At 41.2% G+C, this 26,644-nt stretch overlaps 1 protein-coding gene across 1 annotated transcript; it reads right to left on the minus strand.

The window, feature by feature from the left end:
* Positions 1 to 1,479: 1,479 nt before the first annotated feature.
* ZNF212 (zinc finger protein 212) lies at positions 1,480 to 17,948 on the minus strand. Its single transcript, XM_044677429.1, has 5 exons — positions 17,861 to 17,948; positions 9,638 to 10,027; positions 9,363 to 9,489; positions 7,861 to 7,965; positions 1,480 to 2,382 (listed from the first exon to the last, which is right to left on the minus strand). The coding sequence occupies exons 1-5, from the start codon at positions 17,882 to 17,884 to the stop codon at positions 1,496 to 1,498; spliced, it is 1,533 nt and encodes a 510-aa protein (XP_044533364.1). The 5' UTR covers positions 17,885 to 17,948; the 3' UTR covers positions 1,480 to 1,495.
* Positions 17,949 to 26,644: the final 8,696 nt, after the last annotated feature.

The raw sequence follows: 26,644 nt of genomic DNA on the forward strand, positions 1-26,644 counted from the left end.
AAACATTAGGAAGCTTAGATCTATGACAGGACAAACTTGTGTCATGTAGCTGACCTGCACTTAAATGCAAGGGAAGTCACTGGCTCCACAGAGCCTGAAGTTCAAGTTTCTCGGACATTTTCCTCTTACCACCCCAATAAAGTCTGCTGCTCTCACTTCAGCTCCCCAACACTGGAGAAGCTAGTTTTGACAGGAGGAAAACACCAGAAAAGGGATTTTTGCTAGTTAGCAGTTTTATTCTATGCAGAGCACACGAGGAATTCCTGTCTGTCCCAGGAACCCTCTCCCTCTTTTTTTTCCACCAGACATCAGTAATAGTAATGAGCATTTGGCAGCGGCTTCAGAGGTGAGGAGTTAAATACTTCCCTTTATTGTTCCTCTGAAACAAGACCCACAGACAATTCCAAAACCTGAACAACCCTGATAAACCAAGGCCACAAGACTCCCATGAAGCAACCAAGGTCATACATACATACAGAAGAAATAGGCCCAGACGCTTGTTCACAACTGAAGCCCTAAAACCAGATTCTACACTTATTTCAGTGAAAGGGCTCAAAGTTTGCCTTCACAATCTCTGCAGAAGCCTTATGTATCCTTTCCCCTTGATCCTTTATAGGCAAAGTCATTCCTACTTATGACTTCAGGGAGCTAATCAGAGGGATACCAGAAACATGTCCTCTGCTTCCTGATCTATCTGGTGAAGGCAACACTAAAGAAATCTCATATCCTTTAGTCCCTCCTAGAGGGTGGGCCCAGTCCCATTGTTAGAACAACCACTTCTTTTAGAATTAAAAAGAAAAAAAACTGTCATAAATCTTGGTTTTAAAAATTAAATGAAAAAATTCTCCAACTGAGTTCAAATCAGATATCGGCAGAAAAAGGAAAAGTGGCTCATTTAAGTTAATCCTTCTACATGTTAACACCAAATATAACTTTTTTTTTTAAAGAAATGCAAATATTGTGCTTCCCAACTTCCTGCCACAGGACTGCTAATACCTCTGGCCCTGCTCCCCCTGCAAAGGCAGTTACAAAACACCCCAATAGGCCCTAGGTGACCACAAGTCAGCTGGAGGGGCAGAAGGGGCATCTATGGGAATTTCCATTCTGGCATTCTTGTGAAGAATGCTACTTGGGCCTGACAACATGACAACTCTCCACCAGGTAGCTGACCTTGGACCACCCCAACCCATCAGCCCTGGGGTATCATGAAAAACAGAGGCACAAAGGATTCCAAAGAATAGCTGACTCAGCAGCAGGTGGAAGGCAGGATAAGGAAGCCTGACTCTCAGGCTACCTACCCCATCTCAGCATGGTTTTCAGAGAAGAGTTAGGGCTCAGTCTAGTGCTTGGTCAGAGAAAGGAGGGGATAAGGGGTGGTTGAGCTCACCCTGCCTTAAGGCAAGACCTACTGAGAGCTGCCTCACCCCTGCACAGTGACTTTCCAGGGGGCTTACGCCGGCCCCCCCTGCCCCAGGGTTATGAGGGGCCGGCGTCCTTAGAGCAGCCCATCATTCCCTCCAGGTTCTAGGGCCAGCCCACCCCGTTCTCTCTGGTGGATCTTCTGATGCTGTAATAGGTGCTGCTTCTGGACAAAACTCTTCTCACACTGTGCACAGCTGTAGGGTCGTTCACCTGTGTGGATGCGCTGGTGCCGCACAAGGTCAGAAGGATGGCTGAAGCTCTTGCCACAGTACCCACAGATAAGTGAGCTGCGGCTCTTCCGCCAGGGGATGTGGCCCGGTAGTGCAACCAGGCTGTTGGGTGAGAACCTCTCCTGGACTCGCTGGCCCGCACTGGAGCCTTCCTGTAGGTGGCAACGCTGGTGGGTCACAAGGCTGGCTTTACAGCTAAAACTTCTCAGACACTCCTCACACCGGTGTGGTTTCACCTTCTTGGCCTGTGGTTTAAGCTGAGGTCTGGGCCGCAGAGTCTCCTCAGGCTCTGGATCCCCAAAGGACCCCCAACCAGGGTGGGTTCTCATATGAACAGCCAGCTGCTGCTTGTATCGGAAACTAACATCACACTCAGAGCATTCATATGAACCAGTGACTGGGGGGCTCCGTGGATGGGCCAAGCTCCTTTTCAACCTGATGCCCTGTCTGCACTCCTGACCTGATCGGGTTTGCCCACTAGATTTCCGCTTCCGATGATAGCCCAATGTTTTAGCATCGCTTCGGTCTTGGTCACACTCAATGGGGTCTTCCAGTTTAGCAACCTCTGGGTCAGTCTCCAGAAGGATGGAGTTGCCCTGGCCATCCCAGGTTGCAGCCTGCTCAGGAATTAGCAAAGCATGCTGTTCAATACTTCCAGAAAACTCTCCAGGCAAGTCTTCGGGGCTTTCTTGATGATATTTCATCTCCTGTTTGATCATAACTCCATCTGCTGTAAGGGAAAAAACAAACAAACCCCAAAAAGTGAAATTCTGATATCAATGAACATGACACACAAAAAAACCCTCTCAAATAGCTTTGCCTTTAATGAACTCCAAGTAGTCGAAATGGCAAATGAACTAGGGAATATTACACTTTACCTATAGGTCTCAATACCTGAAACCACTAAAGCCATTTATTACAAATACTTATTTGTCCAGCTTTGTCTATCCTGTCACCACATTTCTAACTTTTAAGATCTAATCTAAATTATATGGTTTCAAAATTCTCTTCCTGACTTATATGGATCCAGTCTGGTCTGCTCCTTCACCTTTTAACTCCTAAAGCTTCCTTTGTTCCATGGTCTTAATAAAGGAACATGGGAATACTTTTTTTTTAAATTCTTTCCTTCCATCTTAGAATGTAATGGTTCCAAGGCAAAAGAGTGGTATGGGCTAGGCAACTGGAGTTAAGTAACTTGTCCAGGGTCACACAGCTAAAGTATCTGAGGTCACATTTGAACCCAGGACCTCCTGTCTCTAGGACTAGCTCTCAATCCACTGGGTCACCTAGCTGACCCCTGGATACTTTTCTACCATCTTTTCTGGAGTGTAACTACAATATGGCATTTCAGAGTTTGAAGAAGAATTAGATGTATCATCCTTCAACTGCAAGAAATAGGGCAAGAGCTGAAGTAAACAACAGCTTATTGCAATGGTCTCAAAAGTGGACTGCTAAGATAGAGATGTCATTGAACCATATTAAAATGTAATTAGGAAATGTATAACAAAATAAAAATTTAATACAAAATAGATAATTTGTGGTATTCCAAGTCAATATGGTCCTTCTAGGATGACTACTAAAAGAGATCACAGAATGACCCAAAGGAGTAAGTGGTCAATCTATAAGAAAGGCAGGTTCCACCTCATCCTCTTCTTGAAAATCCATCATGGATCTGAATTTTAAAAAACCACAATACTTCTAGTACTCCTTCATGTTGTCCTCTTCCCATAGCTTTCTCATGCTGAGCCCAAATCCCTTAGAATAGGAAGGATATAACCCAACCTGGGTGCACAGATAAAATTTCCACCCTTTGCCCTCCCCTCAATCCTTATCTTTCTAACCCAAGTCATCAAAGCTGCAGACAACTCTGGGGTAGCAGCTTATAACTAAAACACACACATATACTTCATTTTCAATAGAGAAAGTAACACAGTCGATGAGTAGGCATTGAAGAGCTATGATGACATTCTTATTTCCAAATCATTTCTCTCCTTAACTTCCCTCTCGTTTCCATATTCTACCATCCTTCTAGTCTTGCAGGTTCTCAATCTTCTTTCTCTTTATCCTTGACTCCTCAATTAATTTGTAAGTGCTCTCTTTAAAGCTATCAATGACCTTTTCTTTTTTTAACCCTTACCTTCTATCTTAGAACTAATACTGAGTATCAGTTCCAAGGCAGAAGAGCAATAAGGGCTAGGTAATTGAGGTTAAGTGACTTGCCCAGGGTCACACAACTAGGAAATATCTGTACCCAAATTTGAACCCAAGACTTCTCACCTCTAGGCCTGGCTCTCTATCCACTGAGACACCTAGCTACCCCTCAAGGATCTCTTAATTACCAAATCAGGGGGAGCTTTTCTCAATCTAAATTCTTCTTGACCTCCCTGAAGCATTTGACCCTGCTGACCACTTTCTCTTCCTGAATTTCTTTTACTTTTCTCTCCACATAATCCTAATTCTTTCTTGGTTCTCTTATCTATCTAAACCTTCCTTCTCAGTCTTCTCTCTTCCCTTCTCTCCCTACATTCTCTCAGTTGATGGGTTTAACTATCATTTCTATGCAAAACTCACCAGTTTTGGGGCAGCTGGGTAGCTCAGTGGAGTGAGAGTCAGGCCTAGAGACAGGAGGTCCTAGGTTCAAACCCAGCCTCAGCCACTTCCCAGCTGTGTGACCCTGGGCAAGTCACTTGACCCCCATTGCCCACCCTTACCAATCTTCCACCTATGAGACAATACACCGAAGTACAAGGGTTAAAAAAAAAAAAAACTCACCAGTTTTACTTATTGAGCCTTAACCTCTCCTGAGCTCCCAACCCACATTTTGGGCAAGTCATTTAATTATTCCGTGCCTCAGTTCTTTCCATCTCTAAAACAAAGGGATTAAGACTCATTGTCCTCTAAGTTTTCTTCCAGTTCTAACTCTATGATCCAATGATAATGAACTACCCAATGGCTATTTCCAAATGGATGCCCCATAAGCATCTCAAACTCAGTATGTCCAAAAAAAAAAATTCACTATTTTTAACCTCAGAATTTACCTTTCTTCTGAACTTCCTGATTAATGATGAGGGCACCATCTTTTTAGTCATCCAAGTTCTCAATCTTGGTGTTATCTTTGGCTCCACCTTATACATCCAATCAGTTACCAGTGTCATTTCTAACTTAACATCCCTCCAATACAGTTCTCACGTTATATAAATTCATATTATGGAAATATGACTTTATATAAATAATTGTGAAAGAATCTGTATTCTGAAAAAAGTTTAACTTTACCATAGAATACTGTGCAGTCTCTCTCATTCTCTCTCTGCCCCTGTGTGTGTGTGTGTCTCTCTCAGCATTCCATGGCCTTCCACCCCTTCACCAAAAAAATAAACACCTCCAAGTGAGGCAGAAGAATGACCCCTGGAAGAGAGACCACCACCATTGCCCATTGGGGGTTTGACATGAGCCCCTCCCCCCAAATCAAGAGAGACCTTTGCCCCAATTCTACCCATAAACCATCATGGTTCTATTTTTCAGACATCAGTGCTGGGGGTACTATGTGTCTGTGTTCCAACCTCATTCTTCCTCTGTCAATTCCAGGACTCCCCACATAGCTCCCCATGTTCTTTTTGCTCTTCTCTGTCCCCAACTCCCATGTATCCTTTGAACTGTGTGCTGGCCTCAAATTTCCCTTTTCCATATCCACAAATAGCCTTAAGGAATGGTTCACTTATATAAACTGAGCACTCTCTCTATGTCTTCTCTCCATTCAAAAAGCAACCACCCTAATTCAGGGCTTCATCACCCAAATAATTGAAATAGATTTCCAATTAAGTTTCCCTGCCCCAAGTCTTTTTTCACTGGAACATAACCTCTACACAGATTTAGGAGAAAGAGATTTTCCTAAAGCATAAATCTGATCCTAAAATCCCTGCTCCTTAATAAATTCCAATGGTTCTGTATTATTTCATCTTTATTTCACCATTTCTTAATTTAGATTTTTTTTTTAAGTTTTATATGTACATACTTAGTGCAACTGTACATGTATTTAATTTACAAGTATGTAAATCTGTTTTGGAAATGTGGGCACAAATTTTTTTTACTGATGGGGTATGAGTTTGAAAATATGGAGATTACTGGATTCTGGTATCAGTACTTCCTCCAAGTCCATGTATACAAACCTATGGTACATATGGGGGTGGGGGGACACTCCCTTCCCCATCTCCATGCACCTGAGGACATTTCTCTATCACCTACTCCTCTGCCCAGCAACCCAATGAGAGCGCTTCCTCCCCCCCTCCCCCAGATAGGGTAAGGCAAGGGGCTCACATGTAGTGTGAGGGTTGCATTTTGGGCACTCAGTCTCTAAAAGGTTCACCATCACTGCTTTAGGTTATTCAGGGGAACCACATAATGAGGGGTTGAACATAATAATGAGGAAGAAAACTGTGATGAGAATGAATGATATAAAACATAGAGAGAAGACAAATGAAGCTGAAGGGGAGGTGTGATGCAGCTGTGGGGCCCAAGTGCTGGAAGCTGGGTATCACTCTCTTCATAAGGCTTGGGCTTGTGGTATACAATTTATGTGACTCTGCTAGGACCTTATACAAAAGAAAAATAGATAAAAGGGGTAGAGTGGCAGTATCACCTATTCAAAAACCCAAGAACCACAGAGAGTAATTATGAAGAGGACCTGATGGGATTTGATAAAAAGAGGCAGACAGGAAGAGACAGAGAAAACACAAATCTGATATGGCTAAAAAGAGAGAGACAGTTTAGAGTACAAGGATGTGTCTTCAAACCTGACCCACATGACCTTTTTTTTTTTTTTAAACCCTTACCTTCTGTCTTAAGAGTCAATACTGTGTATTGGCTCCAAGGCAGAAGAGTGGTAAGGGTGAGGTAATGGGGGTTAAGTGACTTGCCCAGAGTCACACAGCTGGGAAGTGTCTGAGGCCAGATTTGAACCTAGGATCTCCCATCTCTGGGTCTGACTCTCAATCCACTAAACCACCCAGCTGCCCCTAACCCCCTCCCCTCCACATGACCTTTTGCAAGTCATTTAACTTTGCTTAACTTGGTTCCCCACACTGTAAAACAAGAGGGTAGAATCTTGAGAACTGATCTCAAGCTGTTCCCTACTCTCCTAAGCTCATCAATGGGTGTCAGAGTATTCATAGAGATTTTTGTGGCTCCTGAGGCTTACAGTAGTCAGACACATTGTATACAAGAAACACTAGACCTATATGAAGAGGCTAGAGTTGCAGGCTGAACTGACTTGCAATTTTCTGTCCCTGGGGAAGACATAGTCAAAGAATAAGGCTACCAGGTATTTACTGAATGACCTGACAAGAATGGTGACAGCTACTGGAGGGAAGGCTGCTAAATGGTCACTAATACAACAGAAGCATATGGTTTGGTCAATATGGGACCCATTGTATGTGAGAAGTAAATGCTTTGGCTTAGCCTTTCCTCAATTAAAAGGCAAAGAAATAAGAGCTTGAATATATCCACACAGAAGAGGTCAGGCAAATAATGACTTAGCTCAGTGCCTGGCACATTCCAAGTTCTTCCTAAATGCTTGGTGACTTGACTAACTGACCAAAGTCAAATTACTATATTGGAAACAGCAAACTGGATTAGTTAGCAAGGTCTCCTTTTTACCCCAAATGATGTCACCTGCTACCTAAACAGTTGATGATCCGGAACACTTCTGAATCCATCAGTTTTCTTTTTCTTTAAACCATTACTTTCCATCTTAGAATCAATATTATGTATTGGTTCCTAGGCATAAGAGCAATATGGGCCATGCAATAGGGGTTAAGTGTCTTGCCCAAGGTCAGACACAGGTAGAAGTGTCTGAGGTCAGATGTGAACCCAGGACCTCCCATCTCTAGATCTGGCTCTCAATCCACCAAGCCACGCCCATGAATCAATCAGTTTTCCAATTTAGTCTTACATATTGATGCCCAGAACTGTCCATAGCCCTCTAAATGAATTCAGATGGAAAATAAAGTATAATCCTTGCTCACAAGAAGCTTGTAATTTAATTAAGAGAAATAAGATATACCCTAATTAGCAATTCATTAATATAATACAAGAAAACACCTTGTCTAAAATCTACCACAAAGTAGTCAAAGATGAGTTCCCAAAGAAGGGTAAGAACTTTCAGGGGGAGACAACTGTCAGCTGTAGTAGGAAGTATACTGTAGCCACTCACCTAGGTGGGGACCACCAGGGCTCACCCCTGTCAAATCCCCTAGTTCCTCTGTACCACATTCTTCTTCCTGGTGGGCCAATATCTCAGGGTTGGAAATGGCACAGTCTGAGAACAAGAAAGGAAAAAAAGATACATTGAGCATTTGGTTTCTGATTGGCAACCAAAATCTTTACCATAACTATTCCTTTTCCTAGCTGCTTACATCACTTTAAAATTCACAGTCTACGTGATTGCTTAAACTACACTGTGAATGATCAAGTGTTTCAATTTTATGTTTTTTTCTGTTTACCAGAGAGCTTTGATATGTTAACAAGACAAAATTTTGCTTAAGCAATCAATTAAATAATCATTTATTAAATGGTTACTAAGGCACTGTGTTAGTTGCTGGGATACAAAATGATTTAGACTCTACTCAAGGAGTTTATAATCTAACAGTTGAAAAGGCATGGACACCTATAACTATTATACGGAAGAGACTTCCATTAAAAGGAAAAGCATGAGCAAAAGAGTGGTTCAGGTATTGTAACAACAATGAGGATAATAAAAGAACACTAGTCTTAAAAAATCAAAAGACCTGGGTTTGAGGGTTGCCTTTAACATTTATTAGTTATATGTCTCCAGGGAATCATTTTACTTTTACTTTACAGATGAAGATATGTAGACATGGTTTAAATTATTTAAATTTAATCTAATTATGATGTAAAATATTTTCCATCTAGAAAAAAGAATCTATGTCTTCACCAAAAAATTCTTCAATCAAAAACAACCTGGGATGGAGGTACACCAAATATTCTTAAAAACTCAACTGTAAATTATTCAAGGCAAATTTTTAAAAAAGCTAGTTTATCCTTGACCACACTCTACAACCTTTTGACCCACCTTTCTTCACTCAGCTGAGGTGTATTAAGGGAAAACAAGTCTAAGAGCAAGTTTAAAAAAAGCATAAATAAGTGATTCTGACACCCCAAGGATTGGATTTATGTTCACTAAAGATAATTTTCAATTCTAAATCTGATGCCATGAAGTGTTATAAACTGTATTCCAAAGGCAAGAATATTGCATAATTTAAATCTGTTCTCCAAAAATTTCACTTTATTCTTTTTATTTCAACCTCATAAAAACCCAGTAAGGGAAGAAAAATATAATCTATCTTGACAGATGAGGACAGAAGAAAAGTGGCATGCCCAAAGTCTTACAGTGATTAAATAAATTCAATTCTCCTGACTCCTAACTCAGCGTTCTTCCCATTTGCTCATGCTTTTCTTATTAGCAAGGAAAATCAAGCCATGCTCAGGCGATCAAAGGCAATGAATGCCAGAAGACCATTATTTTAAGTATCTCTGAAAGTGAAAAGAAGAAAAGGGAGATTCCTATATTATGAATTGGCTGTGGGTATTATAAGCACGAACTCCAACTTTGAAACTACTTGGGCCTCGGCCATGAACTGTTCCAACCCCAGAGCCCAGAATAATTAAGACAATTCTAAAAAAACTCTCCTTTACCCAAAGAGACAAGGGTCTCAAAGTTGCTCTTCATCACATTCCTGTAAAGTTCTTTTTGCCAGTCATCCAGGTTCTCCCATTCTTGCTCTGAGAAATACACTCCATCATTTTCAAAAGTCCCAGGGACCTGAAAATCACAAGTGTTACACACTGAGTGACTCTTATCACGTTAGCACAGCTTGACCATTCAAGACAAAAGCAAGGCACCAGAAACCAGAGTATATACAAGATCAAGCACCTCCTTTAACTGGAAGCTTCAATCCTAGAGATATTACCTTGGGGACTTCACCCTTGCTGCCTGGAGGAAGCCTCAGGATCCAGAAGTTCCTGTTTCTGAGCAGGTTCTCCATGTTCTCTAGCCTCCTCTGGAGCAGCCCATACTCCTGTACTAAGGTCCCCAACACAGCCCATTTGCCCTCTAACTGGTTCCCAAACTCTACTGCTGTCTTCTCATAATCAGCCAGTTTCTTCTCAGCAGTCCCCGTCCGCCCCTCCAAGGTCTGTAATCGAGCAGCCTGGGATTCCACCTTCTTCTCCACTGCCTGAATGGCTGCCACCACAGTCCAGAGAGAAATCTCTGTAGTCTGTAGGTATGAATCTTTCTCTGAGGCTGAAGGCAGGAATGAAGAGGAATTTATGGGTGTAGAGCGTCGTTTTCCCTTATTCTAAGGAATGAAAGATGGGAATTATAATCACAGTCTGATTAGACAATGACAGTTAAAATATACAAACATTTGAAAATAAACACTATGTTTCAAAATTGTTCAACAATGCCTAGGTTAGAATCTGAGTTTTATCCTAGTTTAAAAAAAATAAAAGCAACACCCAGATTTCACTCAGTTTACTGACACTGAGAATCACCCTGTAAGGGATGAAACAAATCATGACTTTCAGGGTTCTCCCCCCTTTGGGGGGAGGAGGGAAGAGGGGAGAAAATATAACAAAGAAATTAACAGTGATAATCCAAATAAATGAAATCCACAAATAATCCTCCAACAAACCTAACCACCTCCAGAGATGACTCAACAGAAAAAATATTTATTGTTTACTAAATTCTGTTCTAGATGTCAGTTAGCTTATTGGAAAGAATATGTGATTAGGAGTCAAGAGGGCTAGTTTCTAGTTCCTAATCTGACACTGACTAGCTGCATGAATAATGGTTTGCTCATCTGTCAAAAGATGTCACAGTCAACAAATCAATAAGCATTTATTAAGCACCTATTATGTGCCAAGCATTAAGCACTGGGAATTGAAATGCAAAAAAAGAATAAAGAAAACAAAAGAAAAGAGAGAAGGGGGGCAAAAGATATTAGGACTAGATTTTTTTTTTTAAGTTCTCTTCCAGTTCCAAAATGTGATGAGTCTACAGAAAGGCTGCCAGTATAAGTAAAACATAAGTGCTGGTTGGCCACCCTTTCATGTCCTGCCATTATGATTCATACAAACTTTTCTTGTCTTCCAATCCTAGGAGCAGGCAATCTATGAAAGAAAAACAGGTAACACTCCCTCAGTCTTCACTGAGGCTACCCTACTATCCATCCCAGTCTTATGTTTATCTGCCACTGTTACTGTGTCCTATCCATTTTTTTCACTATATAACCATATAGTTATATTATATAGTTGTCTTTCCAGCACTAGTGGTGGGTCCCATTCAGATTCCAAGGTGAGGTGCTTGGCTGACATCATCAATCCATGAATCTGTTCCTTGGGGACAGAGATACAGATTGGAGCTGTACAAAACAGAATGAAGTCAACTGATCCACATGAAGAGTTTTAAGACCAAAAGCATGGATGGCCTCATTAGCAATATGCCCTAGACCAATTGAGTTAAGCTGGTTTTCCACCTGTCCACTTCCCCTTTATCCCTAGCTGAAATGAACATATGTCAGATCCTCAAATATCCAAAAATGGTCAAAAAAGAAAATTAAAAAATATACATACAAGATGTTTACATTTACACATACACACATGTCTATTTTGCCTATAATTTTAGGTTTCTAAAACAAGGATAATGGTAACTCAATAAATACTAGCTGACTGAAAATAGTGGAAATGTAGAGGAAAGGAAGATGAAAAGAAACAAATAAGATAAACATCTTCAAATCTTTGTTTAAATGGCTGCATGGATCATTTGTCAATTTGAAGGCTTGAGAAGGATCCTTTCTAAATATCATCTATATTATTTTTAGGCTATCAGTTCTCCAAATGTCTAGATCCTATTTTTTTTTTTTTTATCCTGGGACTCCATTCTAGGAGCATAGGGCCACAACCAGTAGGCAATGGGTCACCCAGTCGCTCAGGGTCACCCAGCTGGGAGGTGTCTGAGCCCGGATTGGAACCTAGGACCTTTCGTCTCTAGGCCTGGCTCTCAATCCACTGAGCTAGCCCAGCTGCCCCTACTTTAGGTTGCAGTTTCTTTAGCAGATGTAGTTTTTACAGGGTGGGGTTGCTAGCCCCACGCCCAACCCTCCTCCTTTTTCATCCGGGCTAGGGACCGTCCTTGGCCCAGGAGTGGTAAGGGTGGGCAATAGGGGTCAAGTGACTTGCCCAAGGTCACACAGCTGGGAGTGTCCGAGGCCGGACTTGAACCTAGGACCTCCAGTCTCTAGGCCTGGCTCTCAATCCACTGAGCCACCCAGCTGCCCCTAGATCCTAAGCTTGAAGTGAATTCATTATTTAGAAGTGGCCTTTTCACCACTGATTTTCTTCCCTACCTAAAGTAATATGCAAAATCATTCTCCAGTGTTTTGAAATGCTGCCATCTGAAAAGTCCAACTCCACTTTAGAAAACAGATCTCAAAATACCTATATAATGAACACTATAAAAATACTTGTTGAAACATTCTCAAAAGACCTGAGAACAATTAACAGTCATAGGAAAGATTACTCCAAGTCACTGATATTCAGAGAAATGCAAATAAAAACAAATAGTAAAGAGGGAAGCAGCTAGGTGGCTCAGTGGAGATCCAGACCTGAAGATGGGAGGTCTGTGTTCAAATTTGACCTCCGACACTTCCTAGCTATTGGACTCTGAGAAAGTTACTTATTAACCACTATTGCCTATCCCTTACTGTGCTTTTCTACCTTGGAACCAATATTTAGTTTTGATTCTAAGATGGTAGGTAAGGATTTAAAAAAAAAAACTTGGAAGTTTCACCTCACATATAGCAAATAGCAAACTAGCAAGAGGTAGAAGTAGTCATTGTAGAAGAAGCTTTGAAAAGACAGGCATATTAATGCTTTTGGCAGACCTAGATATCGATTCAAACGTTCTCAAAACAATTTGAAAATATGCTAAAAACCCATTGCTAGATATATTTCAAGGATGTCAAAGAAGGCTAGTCCCATCTATATCAAAATATTCATGGCAGTACTTTTTGTGGTAGCAAAGAACTGTAAACAAAGTAAATGCCCATTGATTAGGGAAAAAGGTATATAATTCTAACAGAATATTACTGTGCCAAACAAAACGATTAATATGAAAATTTCCAAGCCAAGGAAGGTTTAAATGACTAAGACAACTAAACAATGACTACAACAATGTAAAAGAAATTTAAAAACCTGAACACTAATTATAATGAGTAAAGTTATTCCTGGAGGAAAAAGAAAATGAGGAAATATATCTCTTTTTTGCAGAGATGGGGGACTATGGATATGGAAAGTTACAGATACTATAAGGCTCTACTGTGATGTTTTGCTGAACTGCTTTTCCTTTTTCATTCTTTCTCTTTCTGTTTACAAAGGACCCCAGGAATATGGAAGTAGAGATGGATATGCACCAAAATGAGGGTGATATAAAAGTTAAAAGTTTCATACTTGTTAAGGCACTCTGAATAGTGGGAAATGAATGATTTACTGTCAAGTTGGAAATATGAACAAGACAATGTCCTAGTTAAAGTAACACAAGTAGGTTTCATGGGATCCCTTCCTTACAGGATTTACACTCAAGCTGAGAAGAGAGATGACCAGATTACTGACTTTAAAATAAGGCAATACATGTTAAGTAGTACTAAGTCTTATGTGACAACTTCACAGTTTGTTGTGAATTCTGCTCCATCAACTATCTCTACTCTCATGCATCTTCCATTTCTACCTGTGTGGACTTCTTTTCTTTGGTCTACAAACAAGTTGATATCATCTATCCATTTAAATAAACAAATATAAATAAACATTCCCTGGAACTTGATATTCTGTTAAGCTACCAGTTTTCCTTTTTAGAGATAGCAAGCTTGGTGCCACAGATGGAGCACTGGGGCTGGAACTTGAGTTCACCTAAGATCTCTTACTACTAGCTAAGTAAATTCTGGACAAGTCACTATCTGCCTCAGTTTTCCCAAGTGTAAAATGAAGATAGTAATAGTGCCTACCTTCTAGGATTGCTTCGAGGATAGAATAGGATACTTGTACAATACTTAGCCAGTTCATGCTTAGTAAGTTTGTTTCTTTCTTCACTGCTAAATTTCTCATTTTCCTTTGGGCTCCTGACTCCTTAATCTCATGCAATTTAGCTTCCATCTCTACCACTCTACTGAAAATGCTTCCTCCAAAATCATTAATAAGTGTTTTGTCACCAAGTCTTTGACTACCCTCCCAGTTCTTTATACCTTTGAGTGCAAGTATCCTTAGAGGTCTTTTCCTCTTTCTATTCCAAAGGTTTTGTCCTCAATCCTCTTCTATTTTAACATTCTCCCCAAGGTGATCTTATCCTCAGTCAAGTTTAAATTATCTTATCAAAGTAGATGACTTTTTTCATACATTAATTTGTTTTAATTTCCCCCACAATACACAAGGATCTAAACAAATTTTTCAAAGAATAGTTTTTAACTTCTCCCTAGAGCCTGTTCAAAGTACCACTAGTAGTCTCACAAATGACTTCGAATTTAACAAGCCTAAAAATGAATTATCAAGTCTCCCATAATTCCATTCTCCTTTCATTTAAAATTATTGGTTAGTGATGATCTAGTGATGGCACAGAAGATAGAACATTGGCCCTGGAGTCAGGAAAAATTGGGTTCAAATGCAGCCTCAGACAGATTATTGTTCTTTGCCTCCATTTCCTTATCTATAAAATGACATGGAGAAGGAAATGACAGACCACTCCAGTATTTTTGACAAGAAAGCCCCAAACAAGGTCATGAAGAGTTGGACATAACATAACACTTATGTGTTTACCACCATCAAAACATTAAAACAATCACACTAGTAAACAAAGCAGCCCCACATCCAAATAGCCTAGAAATCCCATAATAGTTCTCTTTGAGCACCTATTGTGGTACCACTTAACTGGCAATTAAATAGGTTATGCTTTGAATTCTCAACTGCTTTCTTAGTTACTTAATAAGATTAATTTAATGTTATTTCATTAAAGGTTAAATTACATAAGTAACAAAAACACCAATTACCTGCTTATTTTCTTTGAAAATTTCCAGCCCCATCCTTTTTATCCTGTGGGAGATGTACCATTCTCCTTGAACTAGCATTTATAGACTCTATTACAGCACCTGTTCCACGTCTAAGTTAGTTTGGGAAACACTAATTTAATAGTAGCAGAGGTTCAATACAGTAAACATTTGCTGATTCTGATTTGATATCATCTTTGGTAATGCTTACCTCCTTTTAGGCAAATAAGTAAGAAACTTCTAAAGATCATCAATTTCCATCATTCACTCAGAGTGGAATAGAGTAGAAAAATTCCAACATGATCCATTTACAAAGAATAAAACAACTTTACTTTCAAAACCTCAATTCTTGCAGCCTTTCTTTAGGCTCACTTACATTCATAATTAAAAGTGATTTTCCATTAATCTCTCAACCAATGTTTGACACTACCTATGAACTTAATTATTTTCCAATTTCTATTAAAGACACATCTCTTATCTCTCTACTAGATTATAAACTTCTTGAGAGACAGGAAATAAGTTCCTTTTCATCTTTTATCACCTATATTTAGCTTAAGCAATTAACTACAACAATTCCAATTATGTGACACTTTAGGGGTTTAATAAAGCATTTTCCTTAAAACAACACTTTGAGCTAATAAATTCAGGTCCTCTGATTCTAAGACCAGTGCTAGGCACAATAATAAATATTTGTGGAATTGATTTAAATTGCACTTTATTCCAAAGCGCCAACAGGCTATCAGGTATTCACTCTTCTGGACTGGCATACAACATAAAATTAATCACATTCCAACTGACATCCCAGTCACAAACTCTCCCATAGAAAAATAACAGGAACATCCAAGCACCATAAGCATAATGATGGCCTTAAATTGTACAAGAAATGCTAAAGTCAAAAAAAAGTTTAAAGGGGCAGGTGGCTCAGTGTATTTAGAGCCAGGCCCAGAGACTGGAGGGTGATGGGTCCAAATGCAAACTCAGACATTTCTTAGCTGTGTGACCCAAGCCACTGAACTCCCAAAGCCTAGCCCTTACCACTCTTCTACCCTGAAACCAATTACACAATATTGATTCTAAGACAGAAGGTAAGGGTTTCTTTTCTTTCCTTTCTTTCTTTCTTTCTTTCTTTTTTTTTTTTTTTAGGAAGGGAGGGAGGGAGGAAAGAAGGGAAAGAGAGGTAGGAGAGAGAGAGAGACAAGAGACAGACACAGACACAGACACAGACACAGACACAGACACAGACACTTAGAAACTAAGTTTCTAAGTTTAAAGATCAATCCTCTTTGCCCTCTAGGTAGCCTTATCTTATCCAAGGCCAAGTTTAAATTATCTTATCAATGCAAATGACTTTTAATCTAATACTAACATTTTTACTCTAGATATAAATTAAGATCTTTAGAGTTGAAAAGATTTGCCCAAAGTTATACATACAACGACAGAACTGCATTCTTTGAAAGCTAGATTTGGGAAAACAGGACAGGTAACAAAGCAACAATAGGTTTCCTTGGATGTCCATCCTAAAAGCCCAGAAGGAAACACTAATTTTGAAAAGAATAGATGGGGCTGCAGGTTTAATGTTTCCATGCAAAGTTCTAAAAACAGTTGTGCTCACTTACTATAGCTGAGAGAGTGTTAAGTTATCAATCAACCAATATTTATTTACTGAAAAAACCCTTACCTTCCCTGGTAAGGTTGAGGCAATCAATGGGGGTTAAGTGACTTGCCCTGAGTCACACAGCTAGGTAGCGTCTGAGACCAGATTTGAACACAAGAACTCCCATCTCTAGGTTTGGCTCTCAATCTACTGTGCCACCCAGCTGCCCCTATAAATTACCATTTGTTTAAACACTTGGTATATGTTAGGCACTGTACTAAGCTCTGAAGATACAAAGGCAAAAATAAAGCAGACCCTGTCACCAAGGAGCTTACATAGTAAACGGAAGTCAATGTTATCTCTCGATCTTCAGTTTTTGAATATGTAAAAGGGGGATGGCTTAGATGGCATAGTGGACAGACTATGCGGACCTGGGCTCATGTTCTTGAAGAGTTCAAATCTGACCCTCAGCCAATTAACTTCACTGTTTGCCAGTTTCCTCATCTGAAAAATGAGCTGGAGAGGGAAATGGCAGACCACTCCAGTATCTTTGCCAAAACAAAACAAAACAAACCTCACACGGGGTCACTAAGAGTTGGATACAACTGAACAACCACAAAATGCAGACGTCGACAACTGGGGCTACCTACTCCAGAAGAGGAATGAGGATAACGCTTTGTAAACTGACTGAAAACGAATGATGCCTGTTTATACTCTGGATGGGCTGGTTATGTGCCAGGCATTGTGCACGGGGAAATGAAGGCAAAGAAGGCCCGGGACAGCAGCACGCAGGTAGTGGAGTGGAGAGATGAGGAATGGGACAAAGCGTGAAGGAGTCAGCCCTGGAACAACCGGAATACGAGATTTTTTTTCCTCCGGGTTTGATCCACAAGCATTAAAGGCCTACCAAGTGCCAGCGTGCACCGGGTGAGTGGAAGACACTCCCCCAGGCCTAAGAAGCACCAAGCTTCCCAGACACCAAGACCTCAATAGAGCCTGAGGGGCGAAATGCTCAAACATACACAGCGCCCCAGAAAAAAAGCCCTTTGGAGTCCGCAGGCCTGGATTCAAAATCTGCGAGTCCTGGCTATCGAAATAAACAAGATGAGGCAGAGCTTGATCTGCCACCTCCAAAAAGCTGCACAAACCACAACGCTCTCGGCTGGGTGCCCTTGGGCACATCCCCCTTCTTCTCTGGGTCTCGGTTTCCTCATCTGTAAAATGAGGGCATAGGGCCAGGCGACGTTCCAAGCACGGGGAGGGAGCTGTGGTCGGCTTCGCGGGGACAGCGACGGGCGGGCCTGGTACCGTAGCGGCCAAGTGGAGCGTACAGCGTACAGGGCCGCCTTCTCAACGGGGGCGGCGCTCCTCCGCCAAGCTCTTCCCCACTCTGCACCCGGCGCTTCAGGTCCGGCCTCAGGGTCCCCCACCCCCACCCCACCGCCCCGGCCGCCTCCGTCCACCCTTCCGTGAGCCAGCTCCTTGGCCCTCCCGGAAAACCTCACCGGAGGAGGGACCGCCTCGGCCATGGCTCCCAGCCGTAGTCCTCACACAGCCTGGCCGCGAGCCGGGCCGAACTGCTGTCGGTTTGTCCGGACCCCCAGAGGTACGGCAACCGCCGCCGCCGCCGCCGTGTTGATACAAACTGCATCCTGGGAGCCGCGACCCGACCCGCCCCGCCCGTCTGCAGCGCCAAGAGCAGCCTCGAATTTGGTCGCTAGGCAGCGGAACCGTGCGCAGCGCCGCCAGCGGACGGGGAGGAGGGACAGCAACCTGGGTGTCTGGCGCTTGCGCGGAGCCCGTGCCGGCGCCGAGGGCAGAGGCCATCTTCTTTTCTAAACCTATTCTGGACTCAGGGATCCAGAAGGCTTCGTTTCAGCACTTCCTTTCCCAAATTACGTGGTCGTCAGTGGCCTTTCCTTTGGAAGGTTTCTCTTTTCATTCATTCATTCATTCATTCATTCATTCTTAAGCAGAGTCCATTTCACGGGAAAAGAAAAGATAAATAGAATGAACAGAGGAGATAATTAAATTTCTTCTCTTTATTAATGTATAACGAATCTAGGGAGAGAAGGCTAGACAGGATGCTCTGAGAGTCTTTAATACAGTTTTAAGTGACTAAATCTTCAAAGGGCCCCGAACATTTTGGGACCCCTTGTCTATACAATCTTACTGCACCTACTGCACATCACTGCCCTACATTGCAATACTTAGCTAGACTCTAATTCCAATGTAGACTAGAAAAGAATAACCATCGGGGAGTGCTAACAGTAATAACAATGATGGACACTCGGGGACAGCCAAGCCTAGAGTCAGAGGTCCTGGGTTCAAGTCCAACCTCAGATATTTCCTAGCTGTGTGACCCTGGGCAAGTCACTTAACTGTGATTGTGATTCCTCTATCTTAGAATTGATACTAAAACAGACTGTAAGGGTTTTTTAAATGATGAACTGATTATACAACCATTTTAAGGTGTTTAAAGGGCTTTTTGCCATTTCAAAGCAATAACGTAGTAGAAAATACAATATGAGGTCAGAAAAAGAAAATATCTTTTCCAGAGTCGAGGGCTTCCTGGAGGAAGGGATAGGATTTCAGCTTGATGAATGTGTTCAATAGGTAGGTTTGAGAGAGAGCATCCCACAGATAGGGAATGATGAGAGCCAAGATACAGGGGGCCACAAATCCTGAGAGGGCTCATGGCTTAATTTTGCTTTTCAGTGTTGTCATTATTTTAATAAAAAATAACTTCATGTTTGGGAAAAAGAGAAAAGAAAGTGAATAGTTAGATGTGGCTGGTGGTGCATGTAGAGATGTGTAGGTGAGCCTGGAGAAGGAGAATCATAAGATTATAGATTTAAGAGTTGGAAGGACCTTAATCATCCTTTAGGGAAACATTAGGTGATGAAAGACCACCATAATGAGTTTGCAAATATTACTGGGAAGGCAGTAAAAGGGCTCTAAAAAGAAGATGATCCGATGGCCAGAACTTCAAATAAAGGAGACTGATCTGGCTGCAGTATGAAAGCTGGAGGTAGAGAATCCAATCAGAAGACTATTGAAAGAGTAGAAATTAGGGTTTTGTATGTGGTATTGGGAATACAAATAACTTCATCAATTATTATTTTAAACCCATGTTCTTCCAAGTGTTTTTATTTTTTGTTTGGTTTTTTTTTTTTTTATTTGTCGGGCATTTATTTTTAATCCCTGTCACCTCCTCCATCCCTCCACTGGGGGGAAAAAAAAAAACAAACAAAACCAAACCCTTGTAACAAATATGCAGAGTGGAGTCAAGCAAATTCGCATGTTGGCCAAGTCCAAACTTCCGCTTCAGTCTGCCCGAGAGATCTATGACCACTCTGTCGTCCAATCAGTCTTCACTGTGGGCCTTCTGGAATCATAGCTGATCTCTACTTAATATGTTCACTATTGTGATTAGTCTACCCTTCTATATACATGCCTCAGGTTGTACTTTTCTGAAATTTTTCCCCCTTTGGAAAAAAAATGTTCCTGGGAGAAACTATGAAAACTAAGCTCCAGCACTCCCCTGTATATATATATATATCTGTGAGATATGTACATGTATAGGTAATACACACACGTGGGCCACCTCGTGTGGGGCTGGTGCCACGGACCAGGATTATGTCCCCTTTCCTTACAACTGAACCACAGAGAAAGCTCCTGGGCTAGCTGTGAAGCCCCTCTCTCCTGTACTGGGGTGGAAGGGGAGAAAGGAGTTTCTTCCTGCCCCTGCAATCAAACCCTGGCTATGGTATTTCTTTTTGAAACCCTTACCCCTCTCTCTTAGAATCAATAATGAGGTATTAGTTCCAAGGCAGAAGAGTGGCAAGGGCTTGGCAATGAGGGGTAAGTGACTCACCCAGAATCACTCAGCTAGGAAGAATCTGAGGCCACATTTGAAACCAGGACCTTCTGTCTTTAAGCCTGGCTTTCTGTTTGTCCCTTTTGTAAGATTGGATACCTCCTGCTGTAGAAAGTTAGAGAGCCAGCCATGAATTTGAGTTATTTGGGCAATGGAAGTTGGTAGAATAGGACTATGGAACCAGAGGAAATAAATGTGTGTGTGTGTGTGTGTGTGTAGATGCACACATATTTACATTTCTTTCTCCTTTCTCATCAAAGAGAGCTACAGTCAAGCAATGGAGTGTGTGTGTTTGTTGGGGGGGATTGGCTCTACTCTGCCTGGGAATTTACAAACTTATTGGTTCTGATGGAGATTGAATTCTAAGGTGATAATAAATAAAAAGTATAGAAACTAATCTGTAAAGTGAGGCTTCATTCCCCTCGACATTCGATGTGTGTGTTGTATATTTTCACACACACACACGTATACTGGTGTTTACATGCAGTGATGTGCTGCTAAATGATTACCAATGAGCTCCATGGAAAAATATATGTAATCATGGCATGCTTTTAAGTTTAATATATGTTTCTAACATTTTTACATCACTTTATTAAGACATCAACAAAACAATAAATTAAGCCTCGATTTGTAGCATCTGCCAATTTCCAAGGTGCAAATGTCTTAACAATTAACACTCTTAGTCACAGCTGTCTCCGGCATACCCCGGGATATATGTGTATGTGTGTATGATATATACACATATGGATTATACATGTGTACATGTAACATACACATGACCTTGTCTGTACATGGTAGGTGGGTGTTGTATATGCGTGTTTCCAGACCCATCCTCATGACTGTCATCAGGAAAATGAATCCTATGAAAGGGCCAGCTCTATCCACCAACCACCAACCAATGTCCCCACATAGAATAAGGCAAGCCAGCCTGGAGGAAGCTGCAGGATGCCCTGAGGGACAGGCAGGAAGCCGCCTGGACCAGGCAGGTCAAACCCCCATCCCGCCTCTGACCTTAACGGAAACAGCCCAGTACCCTAAGCTCCAGATACCCCCAAGACCACCAGCCTTGCTTTCAGTCTGGTCTGCACAACCTTCATTAAGGAAAGAAGACCCACCTCCCTCCTATCAGCACCACCATCGACTTCTGACCAAGTGCTGCTACCAGTCCCATGAGCACAGGAGTCCTGGGACAAGTCGAAGTTCTTCCTGGACCATCGGGGGTCTTCCTTCCAGCCCAGCCCTCACAGCCATGGTCCAGGGAAACAAATCCAGTGAAGACAGGGTCAGACATCCTCTCCAGTCGCCATCCAAAGAGCGCAGCAATCCAGGCTAGCTGAAGTCACAAGACAGCCCGAACCAGGAGGGAGACGGCATGGACCAGGAAGGGAAAACCACCGGCACCCACTTGACCCCCATCTCTGATGGAGACAGCTGAGGACCCTGAACCCACGAGCCATGGAAAGAGCCATTCTATCATCCTAGGAATCCTCTGTGCAGATGCACCCTGGAGACTGGTCCTGCAGGTGATCTAGCCACAGTTGTTATTTTTTAATTTCACTATTTATTTCTCAAATAGAAAATGGTTGTATTCCAGGAGCAGTATGGATCAACATGATTATAAGAATATTTAAAAAATAATAACAAATAAGACTATAATGCGGTATAGCAAAAAGTCTGCTGGATTCAGGTTAAGACACAAGTTCAAAACTCAGCTCTGTGTGATCTTGTCCAGTCACAGCTATTAAAGTCCTAGAAGAAAAAAGTTCTTGCCACACAAGTCTTTGGCAGATACTTCAACACCAAAAATTGACATGTTTTTATCATTGACTGTGACATGAAATAAGAGACATTATCTGCTTTGTCCCTCCATGCTGGGGGCCTTTCCTGGTACTTCCCTCATGAGAACATGAGCTCTTTTTCTATTTCTATCCCCAGCATAGTAAATGCTTAATTAATGCTTCATTCATTAAAGTACAAGTTTCCTGTGTGACCTTGGGTAAATCACTTTCCCTCATTAGGCTTTGGTTTCCTCCCCTGACAAATGGAAAGGGTAAGGTTGTCTGTCCCCGTTAGGGTTGATATGAGGAAATCTCAGAGTTAGAAAGTTCAGAGCAAAGAAGTCATCTCCAGTCTCTATCCAATCTATACCTGAATAGGACTCCTCTCTGTGGCTTCCCCAACAAGTGGTCATCTAGCTTCTACTTGAAAACATCCAAAGAAGGGGAATCCACTTTTTGCTGCTCTCAAATCTGCTTTTGAATAAGAATTCTAATTTTTAAGAATCCCAAATCTTAAATATTCTAATTCTTAATTTGAAGGCTCTAATTCTCAGATTTTTCTTGAATATAAGAATTCTTCAGCACTTAAAAAAAAGTATTATCCAAATGTTTGGGCTCATTAAATTGCTGCCCCCCAATTCCCCTTGAGCTAAGTTTATGCGCTTATAAGAACCAGTGTCCCAGGCTATTTTTATTTTCTTACTCCTCCTCCACATCACTAATTCATTGTGACAAGTGTCTTGCCAGCATTTCTTCCTCACTCCTCGAAAGAAGATACCCATCTGCCCTCCTTATGGACCCTGAAGCTAGGCAGAACCTCACAAGACATGCCATATCTGCTTCCCCTCAAATGGGGCTAGCCATTGGAGATGGGGAAAAGGAGAGCCAGAAGGCATGGAGTATGGGAGCTGAGGCAGCCCCAAGTCTGGTCCCAAAGACACTAAGGAGAAGCGACAGGAAGTGTTTAAAACACTTGTTCTTGATGAGATGACCCCTAGGTCTAGTCTAGTCTCAAGTCCTAGATGTGAAGCAAGGGACAGAGAATTGGATTTGAGATTCTTGATCTTAGACAAGTGACTTCTCACTCAGCCTGTTTTCCTATCTGCAAAATGAGGCTGAACTAGAGAACCTCTGAGGGCCCACCCAATCCTAATTTGAATCTTCCCTCTTCAAACTTCTGGAGTGCTTCTGTGACCTGTACAGCACACATTTGATCATATACCATCATCCTCTAATTGTAATTTACTGTGTGCCCTCCCCTGCATGGCCTTCTATTTAACTGTGTGGTAATTTGCTCAACGTTTTTGGAGTTAATTTCCTTATTTTATTTTATTGCTAGTTTCTATAGCACTTTAAGGTTTGCAAAGCACCCTACAAATATTACTTCATTTGATCCTCACAACAACCATGAGAGGTAAATGATTATCAATCCCATTTTACAGATAAGGAAGCAGAGGCCGACTCTGTCGATGAAGAGTTTTGCCCAGGATCACACGGCTAGGAAGTATCTGAAGCTAGATTTGAACTTGGGTCTTCCTGATCCAGGCCCAGTGTTTTCTCCACTGCACCATCTAACTGCCTCTATACAAACCTAATGGGTGTGTTGAAATGGCATCAAATGATGGAAAAGATATGAAAGTGTTTTGAAATGTTAAAAAATAATTTCTTGCCTCCAAATCTAAGGCAATTTGAAACTATTGTGGCTATTATTGTTGGTAACAATGGTAATAAAATTATAAGTTCTTTATGGCAGGAAATGTAGCTCACTTTTCTTGGATCCCCTGTACCTCTGTGTACACCAGAAATCCTTGACTAGATAAAGGGAATTAAGAGAGAGTGCAAGTAGTGCTGTTGTTTTTTGAGAAAAAACTCAAAACCATGCCCTTTTAATTATCAGTCACCTCTCTGATTCTTTTTCTTCAGATGTAAACTATTGGGAGAGAGGGCCAGAAAGGGCAAGGGAAGGCAAAGGGAACAAGCATTTGTGTAGCACATATGCTAGTGCTTTATAAATATTATCTCATGCAATCAAATGAGGTCATATAAACAAATATGAAACAAATAGTTCATTAAAACAAATATCTCATTTAATGGGAATCATAATAGCTGTAGCACCTACCTTAAATGGCTTCTGTGAGACTCAAATGAGTATGTGTAGTAAGGGACCCACAAGACTCTGAAATCTCTTATCTAGGTGTGTTGTGGGGTATTTCAGGTAATCAAAATGAATCAAATATGGTACAAGTCAGCATCTAATGCAGCCTCTACCAACAGACCAAACTGAAACCATATATCAAATAGCAAAGCATTTAATTAAGACAGAATAGTAAAGTAAATAACAAGGAAAAATCAAGTCATCGAATCACTCTCAGACTCCCCATGCACAAAGGGGTACACTTTCTCGTAGATTGCCACCCTGATGGAAGAAGACCTACTCCCCAGATGACATACCCCAGATGCTGTTCTAGAACCCTTTTCATCATTCTGTCCTGAGTTGTGCCTTCTGTTACAATTTTGATTAGTTCTAATAATTAGAGCTATCCAAAAGTGGGATGGGCTTGCTTTCTCTGGAGATACTGGGTCCTTTGCTGGAGTCTTCAAGCAGTGGGTAGATAACCACTTGTGGGTTATGTTGGAGGGGAGATATTTTGTTTCAGATATGGGTTCTAACTGGTCTCTAAGATGCCTTCTCACTCTGAGCATCTGCAAGACTATGAAGGCAAAGATTTATATGGCCTGTAGTCAAAGATATATTCTATACCCCTTTGTCCTTCATGAACAGACAGAATGTATGTTTTTTACCTATTAAAAGGTATTATTAAATCTGGGTTGGATTAGACATCCTTTAAGCTCCTTTCTATTTGTAAATTCTATAATCTTCTGCTTTTGCTAAGGTATCCAAACATTGTTTAAAAGTCACATCACTTTATCTAGAACTTTCTTGGGCTCTCTATGGACTGCACAGTAATCCTAAACTTTTTTGCTTGGCATTCAATACCTTCCATGATCTGCCTCTAATCTACATTTCTAATTCCCCACTCTTTGCTGATGAACAAGTCTGATATCCCCACCATATCTCCCAACAAATCATACCCATTTCCCCTTCTTTTGTACATCCCTTCCTTCCAAAATATCCTCCTTTATCTCTATCTAACCAAATCTAGTCATTCTTCAAGATTCAGTTCAAGTTCATTTTCTTCAGGAAGCTTTCCCTGACCATACCAGTCAGTGATATTGCTCCTTCCTCTGGATTTTGATAGCAGACTGTATCATTTAGCCCTTCCTGCAACCTGTTTAGTTGGTTCCCTTTTTGCTTAAATATAGCTTATCTTTCCAACTAGACTGGGCCCTCTTCGAAAGCTCTTTGTTTTCTCTTGTATCTTCCCAAAGGCTAACTATTAGCACAGGATAGGCCAGGTAGTAACATGATAAACACTTCGTTTAATTTACTCTTTAGGTCAGAGCTCCTCAATCTATTTTCATTTATGACACTTTGTGGAGATCCCTGGTAGAGGAAGATATGGAAGTCATGCAGTTCCTTCTGCAATCCATTCAGAATCATTGAATCTCCCGAGTTTCAAAGAACCTCAGACACCATCTGGATGTTTTTTTTACCTAAACAGAAATCCCTTTTTCAATGTCCCAGACAAGTGGGCATTGACTCCATTTCTGCTTTTGGATAGCTCTAATTATTAGGAAGCTTTTACTCTCTGTAACTTCTATTCACTGGGTCTTATCCCAACTCCCGAGGCCAAACAAAATAAGTCTAATCCCTATTTCATATAACAGCCCTTCAAATAACATATCTGTACCATTTGTGGCATTTGCTTCATAGTATGGCTTTGTACGTGTATTTAATTTCTCCCATAAGGTCCTGGAGAGCAAGGGTCATTCCCAATACATCTCTGCATCTTCTGCAGGGAATGGCATCTCAAAACAAAACGAGTGTTCAATATTTGTTGAATGACATTTGGCCATTTGTCAATCTTTTCTTATTCTTCAACTACCCATGCACCTTAGACCTCTTCTTACTGCCATCTGGCTTCAAATTGGCTAAAGGAGATAAGATAAAGATATTTTCAGACAGTTGTATCCGATTCACTGGCTGAAGACAGGCACATTCTCTTCTCTTGCCTAAGGACCTCTAGACCTTCCCCCTACCCCCTCATGTACCCAGATGGCTATGAGCTAGCTCCTTATAGAAGAGGAGGCTGAGCTTACTCAATCAGCTGAACCCAGTCATTGGATATAATAGTGAGGAAGGCTATTCTTAATGAGTGGCTCTCTTAGGAACCCTTTACATTCTTAAAAATTACTGAAGACCTTCAAAGAGCTTTTGTTTATGTGGGTTATATCTACTGATATAATCACATACTATTACCATATTCTAAGATTACCATATTAGAAATTAAAACATCTTAGTAATATTATGAGAATAGTTTGGCATGATGGATTCATGAAAGGGTCTTTGGAAGGGTCTCTGGGCCACACTTTGAGAATCACTGTTCTAGATCTTGCTCTGATTAATATTTTCCAGGATGACTGAGAAGGGTGGGTGAAAGATCTCAGAATCCATTTCTAGTCCAATTAAAGCTTGATAAAACCAGATTATCTGGAAAATGGGTAGCATT

This window comes from Gracilinanus agilis, chromosome 5 (genome assembly GCF_016433145.1).
Source record: "Gracilinanus agilis isolate LMUSP501 chromosome 5, AgileGrace, whole genome shotgun sequence".
Classification (NCBI taxonomy): domain Eukaryota; kingdom Metazoa; phylum Chordata; class Mammalia; order Didelphimorphia; family Didelphidae; genus Gracilinanus; species Gracilinanus agilis.